Source organism: Gallus gallus, chromosome 7 (assembly GCF_016699485.2).
Source record: "Gallus gallus isolate bGalGal1 chromosome 7, bGalGal1.mat.broiler.GRCg7b, whole genome shotgun sequence".
Classification (NCBI taxonomy): Eukaryota; Metazoa; Chordata; class Aves; order Galliformes; family Phasianidae; genus Gallus; species Gallus gallus.
The window spans coordinates 28,098,913-28,110,020 of record NC_052538.1 but is presented as its reverse complement, the minus strand read 5'-3'; the positions used below and the strand labels follow the sequence as shown (position 1 = coordinate 28,110,020).

The 11,108-nt window shown below is 46.0% G+C and overlaps 1 protein-coding gene across 1 annotated transcript; it reads left to right on the top strand.

The window, feature by feature from the left end:
- Window positions 1-629: 629 nt before the first annotated feature.
- Window positions 630-10,536, top strand: MARCO (macrophage receptor with collagenous structure). The gene is made up of 15 exons (NM_204736.3): window positions 630-844; window positions 1,884-1,985; window positions 2,246-2,476; window positions 2,670-2,705; window positions 3,848-3,892; window positions 4,256-4,354; window positions 5,664-5,771; window positions 5,893-5,937; window positions 6,173-6,268; window positions 6,364-6,417; window positions 7,429-7,473; window positions 7,622-7,729; window positions 8,566-8,607; window positions 8,938-9,111; window positions 9,305-10,536. Exons 1-15 carry the CDS (start codon window positions 730-732, stop codon window positions 9,433-9,435), a joined length of 1,431 nt encoding a protein of 476 aa, NP_990067.3. The 5' UTR covers window positions 630-729; the 3' UTR covers window positions 9,436-10,536.
- The last annotated feature ends 572 nt before the right edge of the window (window positions 10,537-11,108 follow it).

The following is an 11,108-nucleotide window of genomic DNA, read 5'->3' as shown; positions in this document are numbered from 1 at the left end:
CCTACTGATGGCTCTCACTTGCCAGCTTGGGTGAGTCACTTCCCTCCACACAATGTAAACTGGCCCTGACACGGATTTTGGAGATGGCAAAATGTAGGAGTGGTGTGTACAGGGTGTGAGAGGAGCAGTGGTCAGGTGGTGGGAACTGTGTCCATGAGTTGAGGGATTGGTTCAAAGAGACCTCAGTAAGAGGCTGTGTTACACCGCAACCAATTCAGGCGTCAGCACCACCCACTCCACCGCCACTTGTCTCTACAGCTCCTCCTGATTCTTCATCTCCTGTTTCAGTCATGCACCATCACTTTGCTGCATGTTAATGTGGGTTTAATCTCCGTGTAGTGCTTCACCTCACAGGGGGCAGATCCTGAAGCTAACATTGAACCCTTTCCTTAGGAAGGGGGTTTACTTGCACAAGAAACCACCTCACACCCAACCCTGAATTGCAGAAAAACCAAATCACCCCTTGCCTAACTTCTTCCATGACCAGAGCCCTGTATATGTGGTAGCTCCGAGCAAGCACACAAGAGCTGCTGAACATCTTAGCTTGTGGGATTTTTTTGAGGAACCATTCAAGTTACCACATCGGAGTTCTCACATGTCTATAAAAACTGAGCAGATAGGAAAAGCCTATCAGAAAGCGTATCAAAGCAGGAGGCAGATAGGAAGTTCCTCCAGTTCTCCACTGCCCTCCATCTGACGAGGCTCTAGGTTAGCCACGAGACATTTGTCATGAAAATTAAGGACAGATGCAGAGGAGATGGAAATTCGAGTGATATGAGCACCTTCAGTATTTCAGACAAGGCTGGCTTTGCCTCAGCTGCTACTACAACCTTTCACATAAGCGGTAAGGTTTCTTTTTATTCAACGGATTGATGCGGATTTTATTGGGTCTATGAAGAAAACCACATAAAAATGAAATATTGTATTTACATTGCAAATGAAATGTTTTTTAACAGAGATTTTGCTATTAAATTAACTGACCGTTTAAAAAGAGTTTAATTGTTCTTTCCAGCTAAAGCTGATGCTGAGCATCAGAAAATAGTTTTCCTTCCCTGCTTCAAAAAATGCCTAATTGCACTGAGACAATTTCATGTCTTAATAGTTAAGATACTGAAATCACCACATCCAATTAAAAAAAAAAAAAAGTTTCTCAATTTTTAGCTGAATCTAAATATTTTATTGCTGACTAAACCATCCTATTGGAAAACTAATTAAGCCATTGTACTCTTCTAAAGCTACAACTTTAAACTACGCATTACATTACTTTGGAAAAAAAAAAAAAAAACAACCTCAATTAAGGGTAAATTATTGCATGTCTGAAGTAATTATTACTGCTTCCAAAATACTTTATTATTTTTTTTCCCTAACTGGCAGAATTTGACAAAGTATTTCATTTCTTTCACACTTGCTGGTGACGATTTGCTTTAAACGTTACGACCCGTTTTCATCTGTTCTGCAGTTCAGTTTGTTATTGATTTTTCATTTGTTTTGATGCGTACATGGATCACTGTTGGAGACGCATGCATGCAGTGCTCTGGGGAGGGAGAGCCTCTACTTTGAGCAACCCTCCTTGAATGGCAGCCTGGGATGTATATATGGGAGGGAGACAGGGTTCATTGGTGCAGAAAGAGAAGTGCCACGCTCACGCTGTCACAGGCTGCGTTAGGTCTAGATAGGAGTAAGCAGGTTAGGGCAGCTAAGGGAAAGATGCTGACAGTGGATCACAGTGCACAATTGATGCAGGAAGCAGAGGAAGGCAGCCTGCCTGGCTTATCACACCTTGCAGGAGGGTTTAGGGTCCCGAGACTGAAATGGCTGGAAACAAGCAGAGTTTGTAGCAGAAGAGATATCAGGATTTCTGTCCTACTTCTGTTGATTTGTAGAGCCTCGAATCCAGAGAAAGCCATCCACATGCTGTGCTCGGACTGCCCTTGTCATCTACCTGCTGCTGCTGACAGTCGGCCAGGTGCTGCTGGCGTACAAAGGTATGCATCTACCCTATGGAAGCATGGGCAGCTCTGCTGGCTGCTCTGGGACAGCACAATTGCGGGTGATGAGCTCAGAGACTGGAAATCTCTGCAGGAGCACAGCTGCACACAATGCAAAGTAGCTGCTGCAGGAAGCTCATCCCCAACCCTTATATGTTCCGTGCATCTGGGCCCAAATATCTGCACTCCTGGCTGACCAAGCAATTCCCAGCCAGATTGAGCTGTATATTCACTGCATGGACATTTTGTTTTCACAGTGTTTAAGATGAAGGAGGAGATGCTGAAACGGCAGGAAAATACTGCTTTCCATGCCGAAGAGATGATAGGAAGGTCCTATGCTGACAACCTTCTTTTGGAGAAAAACTTCACAGAGAGGGGCATGGGACGTGAAGAAAACTGGAGGAGGCACTTAGAAAAGGAAATCACCGTAATTAAAAGCAGCAATGCAAACTTGATGATGATGATGAGCAACATCACCCTGCTTGCAGGTATGGCTCAGTTTCTTCACGGTGACTGTTTGGTGGGGAGAAATGGCTCTTCTGCACTGCCTGCTGAGCCAGGGGAAACCTAGTTCTGAAGGAATAACTATGGCAAGGTTTGGTCTCACTGTCAGGTAGTTAGCAAGGCTGCAGTGCATGGGGTCCTGGCTGCAGAAAAATAACCACTAAGTATTTATTTCAGGGCGTCCTGGACACAAAGGAGAACGCGGTCCACCAGGTATGTGGGTAGATGAGCCATAAACAACTTTTCTTCTTTTCCTCTCTCTCCATTTTTTTTTTTTCCCTGAGAGACATAAGGTGAGGATTTAGGATTTCAGTTGCTAAATCCAGATCCTACTAAATGTACAACCCCCCTGTGCGCTGTCACAAGGAGACGTGCTGCACATTTTGACTGATTTCCTGGATGCTTTGGCTTGCCTGAGTGCTCCCATGGTTATTGCTGACCACAGTTTTGTCTCCATCTTCTCACTGCCACCCTGCCAGAAAAGCTCAGGGGTGAGACGGAGAAAACATGGCTGGTCATTATCTGCAGTAGCCTTCCCAAATCCCCGTCTGAGGCAAGAAAGGACCATGGAAGGGATGAACCATTTACAAAGAGTTTATGTGCATCCCACCACTGGGTTTTCTGCCCCAGGCATAGCAGGTCCTGCTGCACAACTCTAGAACAACTCAAACACAATTCCTGAGTTCCTGCTCTTTAGGGGCCCCAGCTGAACCATGCATGTAATGAGCAGTGACTGATTTGGGATGGAACAGTACCAGCTGTAGGAGATAAATGTCTCCAGTCTGTGAGGATGCAGCAAGACCTGATCTCATGTTGGCTCTGTGCTGAGAAGAAGTTGGACTCAGAATTTTCCAAAGAAACTCAAGTTCCTGTGATCCTGTAATGATCTAAAATTCACCCCTTGTTAGGTCAGGTCTGTATCTCATCCACCCTTAGTTCTTGGCTATGTTGATGAGCTTTTCCAAAGGAAAAAAAAAAATGATTAAAAAAAAAATAATTCTTCCATGTCTTCCTGGCTGCATTCACAACATTGAAACACCACATCCTGCCAAACACTAATACTGTTCATCACAGCCCAATAGCTCAGTGCCTGTTCATGAAAGCTCTACCCAGAGGTCCGTGTGGGTGGGCAGGTGGCCTGGCTTTGCTGGAACACAACTGGTCCCTGCCCAGCACACCGAGTCCAGCTCCACGGACCTCTCTTGGGTGCCTGCACTCACCTCTGCCAGCTGCACATCAGCCTCAGTGTTGGCCGAAGGCACATGTACAAAGGATGATTAAAAAATTCATCTCTTCTCAGCCATTATTATGAATAGACGATGTGTATCAGCTGATAAATGTGTCTCACATCTCAGGGCTACAGGGACCACCGGGGATAAAGGGAGACCAAGGAATTCAAGGTAAGGCTTTTCTAACACCTAAATAACCTCTGTGGATGAGCATAACGTGGCTTTATGGATTATTTTACGGGCAGCCTTGTCTTTGGTCGAGATGTAAGTCAGCAGGAATGTCGTTGGAGTTGAGGGAAATAAGCCTATGTAAAATCAATGCGAACAAAAGCAAAACTCGGCTGGAAAAAATTCTTGTTTTAAAAGTGAGTTTTTAGAGCCATTGCACTGGCCATGGTGGGTAGATGTCCTCTGCCCGACACCTCTCTCAGGTATACGGGGAGCAGAGTTTGTCTCGTGCTGTGTGGCTTCTTGCTGACATTTAAGAGACATGATACCCAATGCAGCATCATAGGTGTGGTGTTGTCCCTGCAGGCTTACAGGGACTGCAGGGCAGTAAAGGAGATCGTGGTCCTGCTGGCCCAAGGGGTGAACAAGGAGAACAAGGAATGAAAGGACAGGCAGGAATTCCAGGTAAGACATCTCTGGAGGCATTTAAGGCCAGGCTGGACGCGATTCTGGGCAGCCTGATCTAGAGGCTACAACCTCATGGCAGGGGGTTGGAACTAAGTGATCTTTAAGATTCCTTTCAACTTAAGCCCTACTATGATTTTATGAATCTTCACTGTCTCAGCAATTTATTCCTGTTTAAATTGGTTCTACTTAAAACATCAGGTTAGATCTTCACAGGTCCTGAATTTCATAAACATTTAGGCAACCCTGTGAGAGGCATGCCAGTCCATGAGAGGAGGACTCTTGGCCTGATCTGCAGGGATTTCATTTTGGAGTGTGGTCCAGCAAAGCTCCCAAAGGAGGGGCAGGGGGAGGAGACATGGGCAATGTTGACTCTACACCATGGAAGTGCCCTTATAAAGTTACCTTTGTCTAAGGAAAGGCACAAATCTTGAATCAGCAGCCTATTCCAGATTAGAACAGTAGCATTTTCATGGTATAAAATAATACAACATAATTTATGTGCAGAAGCACACGTTAGTTCTCCCTACAGTAAAACCTACCTGTGAGAACTTTATCTTGTATATAAGCCTGGCTTTTAATCACCTTAAGTAGAAGAGTCATGCACCATGTTCCTCCCAAGCAGCACATATTAGTGGTATTTCCCGAATAACCAACATTCAACACTCTCACTTGGGACGCACCCGGAGATGAAAGGCTGAATGCAGCACAGCAAAATCAGAAGCTGTACATGGTGCAGTTGAGGAAGGACATCTGGATGAGCTGGCAGGAGGTTCCTCAGAAGTACATCATCAGAACCCACATACACACCAGAGCTAGCACAAGCTGGTCCAGATTAATAAAAAATAAAAGAGGGAAAGTGGGAGAAATAGCAAAAGGTGAGGTCATAGGGATAATTCTGGAGCAGAAGGGTGAAGGAGCTATCACTCTTTAAATGAAACACTTTAAAATAATTCAGCTCTGTTTGAATATACTGAGAAGTCTAAAGGCAGATGTGGCAATTGCTTGAAAGCCAGAAGTAGCGTAAACTGTCCTCTACCACCTTCTCCTGGCTAGGAGAAGGAAAGGATTTAGACAGCAGTAATGGAGATTTAACTAGGGAAGAAAACCTACTAGTGGCAGAGATACTTTGGGAATAGTCTGGGGAGTTGCAGTGGGATCATTTACTAATGGTAAACGTGGGTGTGAGGCCTATCTCTGCCACTGATGCAGATGGAAGGGGGTGCTCTCTGATTTCTGAGACAATGAATATTTGATGATGATGATGGTGATGGTGATGATTATTTACGCTTCCTGTGCTGCTTGGTAGGTCCCACAGGGCAGAAAGGTGAAATGGGCCAGAAGGGTGATCCAGGGATACGTGGACCCATGGGTCCTCCAGGACACCAGGGAGTGCCAGGACAGCCAGGCTACAATGGTAAGTGCAGAGGATGCAGAACAACCCGCAGTCAACAAGCGCATGCTGTGGTGCAGGGCTGCCTTAGCTCTGAAGCATTTGACTAAATCCTGCCAGCACTGATGCTAGGATGTTGTTACAGGTAATGCAGGGGAGCCTGGACGTCCTGGGCAGAAAGGAGAGGCAGGTAAGCAGAAAGGAGGTACAGCTTCTTTTATGGGCATGAGACTGATCTCTCTAAGACCTCTTTAAGACTGGCACTGCCAGGGGAGACTTGTTATTTGGAAGGACCCAGCATGTGTTCTGCCTCCATAGGGACAACTCAGTCTGCACAATGCAGGGTTTGTGACAGAGCTCTATTTCATTTTCTTTCTTCATGTTTTGGCTGCACTTCACATGTGCTGTTGTTTATCACCCCCAAGGCCCAGCTGGAGAACGTGGCCCTCCAGGACCTCCTGGTCCCAGCAGCCCCGGGCAGAAGGGGGAGAAGGGGGACCTCGGGCCCAGAGGCTTTCCAGGTACCAAGCTACTGACATCCATACCCCATGGCCCTCCTGCACTGGCCTCACTTTGTGTGATGGCTTCACCTTTGCTGATTTGTTTTTAATTTCAGGAGTGGCAGGCAGTCTGGGACCAAAAGGTGAAAAGGGAGACAGAGGAGTTCCAGGTAAAGAAGAATAAAAAAGGTCTGCAATCAAAAGCATGCATTACGCAAAGCATGGGGTGGTGGGGATCAGAGCAACAAGGAGGGCATTTGTTGAGTACTGCTCTCCTGGCCCCATGAATCCCAGGATGTGATGGTGAGCGGAGGCCCCTGCCAGGCTGCTGTGGGGTAGCTGCTCATTGGTGGGTTTGTTTAGGGCATCTGCAACATGTACCAGGAAGTGATGTTGCCTGCATTTTTACCTGAATGGAAAATGCACAATCAAAGCTACAGTTTAAGATGAACCAAAAAAAAAAAACCCCAAACAAACAAAAAACACAACAAAAAAACTTCCCTATCTGGGCATTAAAAACAAATTTTACAGGCTGTAAATCTGATGGAAGACTGACTAACAAGCACCTGTCTTGACCTCCTGTGTAGCATTGCAGAGGTCTCTTAAGAGGCCAGCTTGGAGTGCTTAGCCCAGATCTTTTCTCTGACCTTCTACCTGAAGAAGTCGACCTCACTACCCTGGGCACCCAAAAACCCAGGGTAATGTTCTGGTGTATTTTTCACTCCGAATTTATGTAGTGCACACTGTCAGGTCCAAGTGCTGCACCATCCTGCATGCATTGATACCTGGATGTCAGGGAGTCACCTGCTCCAACATTATTTGCCTGTATGTATGCTGCACCTGAATTTATGTGCCTAGGCTCTCTATAGGGTCAGTGAGGACTATCTGAAACCAGGCTCTTTGTGATATCAGTGAAATTGGAGATGTGATACAAATGACCAGAAATCAATCTACTTCAGAAGACAACTTGCACCATCTTTATTTTCTGAATGGGTGAGATCTGCCCTGAGTACAATGGGAAGTAAGACTCCTACTTGACTAATAGATGCCTGTAATGCAGACATTAGTGCCCAGACATGCAGTCCAGCTAACGTGGACTGGGTGAAATCCATAATAAATACATGTTTGCATAAACATTTTAAATTGTATAAGTATCTTTTTTTTTCTTTTGATGATCATAGGTACTGAAGGGCAAAAAGGAATAAAGGGAGACCAGGGCCTACCAGGTAAACATTCATTTGACAGCATTAAATATCCTGATGATGATTAAGAACAGTACTTTAGATGTCATGTTCCAATTCTCTACATCAATATGAAATGCTTATCGCGCTCCTCGTTTGGGAAAGGACAATGACATTTCTGCTTTCCATACAGGCTCCCAAGGTCCAACTGGTCAAAAAGGAAGCAAGGGTGATTATGGCAGTAAAGGTCTAAAAGGTGAACCAGGATTAAAAGGAGCAAAAGGAGACAAGGGATATCCAGGTAAGGCTGTTTGCCATGGTGTCTGTGGAGTTGATGGGACATTTGGGCTTGGAACCATATGTTGCAGATATGGCATAGATTGGCACGAGCTACCCTGCAGCACGTTTACAGGAAGAACTCAATAGACAGATCAGTCTTTCCAGAAGGTGAATCTGAGGAGTATTGCATTTACACCTTGGGGAGCATCCTAAAGATATGCAAGTAAACAGATACACTGGATTTTCTCAACTCCACCTTCTTCTTTGCAGTCTACAAAGACATCTTGCAACATACACTGTGCCACTGGGATTTACATGGCTGTTAGGAACACAAGGGCTATTTCACAAAGACACTGTAATTGCAGAATATAAAATAATAATAAAAATAACAACCAACAGTTCAAAAGAGCCAACACTACAAAAACTTGCAATCCTTAAGCTCTTCCTTTACAATCACAGAATGCTTTCCAAAACCCTAAGACCTGTATTTAAGAAGTTTCCACTGAACAGTATAAGAGCCCTCGGACAAAAAAGCAACCTGCAGCCACTCTGGGGCTCCTCTGTGCACTCCTCTCCTGGAGCTTTGCCTGTGGAAGAGGGGTGGAGGAGGAGAAAAAGTCTCTGGGGGATTCTCAGCTCTCATTCCCAAGAAGGAGGTGGCAATACGTGCTTTATGGTGGTAGCTTTCTGGGGAATGAGCTCATTGCATCTTTTCAAGAGTCAGCCACTTCAGTGGGTTCTTTCCACACAGAGACAGTGTACCCACCTGTCACCCACCAAACTACTCAATAAAAAGTAATAATGGGATCTTTCCCCAAGCAACACTCAATTAATTGCTTGTTTTTCAACTTGGAACAGGTCCTCCAGGAACGAAAGGGAGCAAAGGAGAACAGGGAGGAGGTACTGGACTTTTATTTCCTCTTCTGCTACTTGATACTCTCCTATCACAGCTACCTGAGATCAGGTTCACACCGTTAACCTGCAACACAGCTGCCAGAGCCAAGAGATCTGAGCTGAGCAATTTCACTGAGTTCAGCCTTTGGAGACAGGACAGGGCCCTGAAATATTCAGACCTGAGATAAAAGTAAATTCTGGTCCCACTCCAGCTGCAGCAATGGAGATGGGAGCATTCATGCAGTTTGGGCAGTCACTGCTTCCATCTTTCCATGTGCTATTTGCCTCCTCCCCATATGATTAGTACAGTTATTTTTGTTTCCTATGATCCATCAGGTTACTTCAACGTCATACGAATTGCAGGAGGGGGCAGGAGGGGTCGCGTGGAAATCTTTCACCAAGGGTCCTGGGGAACAATATGTGATGATGACTGGGACAACCAGGATGCCTCTGTGGTGTGCAGAATGATGGGGTACAACCGTGCTATCTCTGCCTACACTGCAAGTGGAGGTGAGTCTTCAGCAGCTCCCCAGGCTGGGTTGCAAGGCTATCTGCCTGGCTGGGGGATAATGCATGCCCTGCAAGAACCACAGAGAGGGGCTCTACACAAGCAATAGGAGAGCAAAGAGGGTGGATTCAAAGGGGAAGCTCAGTCCCCTTTTGTTATTCGTTGTATTTATTTTTCTTATTTCTTTTCCCAAAGGCAGTGGGCAAATTTGGCTTGACAACGTGGAATGCAGAGGGAATGAACATTCAATTTATGAGTGTAACAAACGTGAGTGGGGCTTGCACAACTGCTCCCACAATGAGGACGCCGGCGTGGAGTGTGTCTGACGGGACACAGAGCTGCCCCAGGAACTGCTGCCCACTTGTATGCTCCATAGGACCTTTGTTCATAGCATCCGCCCAGCTTCTTCACACAGAAGGAACTCCATTTTCCATAAATCAGCAACAATAGCAAGAGTCACAAATAACCTGAGGCATCCCAGCTGTCAGAAATCAACTGGAGCTCAGACGTGTGATCAAGCGTATGGCTTTGCCACCTGCCTGACACTAGTCCACCTGCAGCAGCTGTAGAGCTGCTCTGCTTTGCTCAGCGCAATAGAAGGGAACAGGAGAAGCCTGCAGAAAGTGCTACAGCTTAGCTGCCCAGCCCTTAACACAGTGCTGTTGTCAGCCTGGCCTAAAGCCCATGGTAAAGAGCATATACCCAAGATAGAAATCATTAAGTGACCTTTCTGGTATGCAAACACGAAAGTTCTTCAGATGAGATGATGATCACAGGTCAAAATGCAGCCGTACCAGCCTGGGATTCAGGTTTAGCACAGACCTTGTGTTTGACCTTGGCCAAGTCCCCTGCCTTCTTTGTCAGCGTTTCCTAACCTGTTCCCAGGAACAAAACCCCTCACCTTATCTGGTGTATAAAACGAAGTGCTTTCAGATCTTTAGAAATGAGATGCTCCACTAAAACAAAGAGATGATGAATAAAAGCAGTAAGGGTGAAGTATCAACTAATTAACCTTTCACAGTGAAAATATGGTCCCTAAACCAAAGGCTTTTGCCTTAAATGGAAGTCTTGTGTCTGAGATAATAGCTGAAAGACCTCTCTTTCTTAAAGCCTAAAGTCCTTCCCTTTTTAACAGCACTGGGCATTGGGCAGGTGACAAGAAGCCTGTGTATAAACAGCCGTGCACATTGCAGCAACCCGCTTGCTGACATCGTATTTAACGTGTCAGAAATGGCTGTAAGCAACCCCACATCTCTGCATCAGCATTAGCCACAACTGCACTTATCTACACAGCTTCTAGACTCAATTTTGGTGCTCACAAACCCGGATCTAAGTGGAAAAACTGAGCGGTGCCGGTAAGAACAGCAGGTGACCATATGTAAATAAAGCACTGCCACTGCTAGGGAATAAAGGATTTACAAGCTGTATTCCTGTCTCATCACATCTGCAGGTGCTGCTTACTTTCCCATTTCCTCACTTTGCTTGCTAACATAGTATGTTCCGCATCAGGCAAAACTGCCATAAAAGGGAAAGTCGCCATGTACCCAGTGGTGACCCTTAAATCCCCCAAAATCTCATTTCTGGACAGCAGGCAATTGGGAAATAGCTGCTGTGCCACCAAGGGTTATATGCGTGTGCCAGGGTGAAGAGCTCAGCCTGGCCGCTCCCCAGCACAGCTGAACCCAACTATGTCCAGCAGTGACCAGGGTGGGGTAGAATAATGCAGAACCATAGAATCACTACAGTTCACTCTGTTCTGAGAAGGGAAATGAACATCCGAGCGGGAGCTTTGGAGGCTGTGAGCTTTCTGCTGGGTTGCAGTCTCACTTCCAGGTGCCAGAAACAGCCTGTGATTGAGTACCTGGTGAGAAGGCAAGGCCAAACCAGGGGAGCTCAGGTGTATGCAGTGCACCTGAGCGACCAGATGGGCAGGAGCCAGGATCCATCTCTTCCCAGACCTCATTTAAGGGTTGGCAGAGGGAGGTGCAGGTATCTCTCT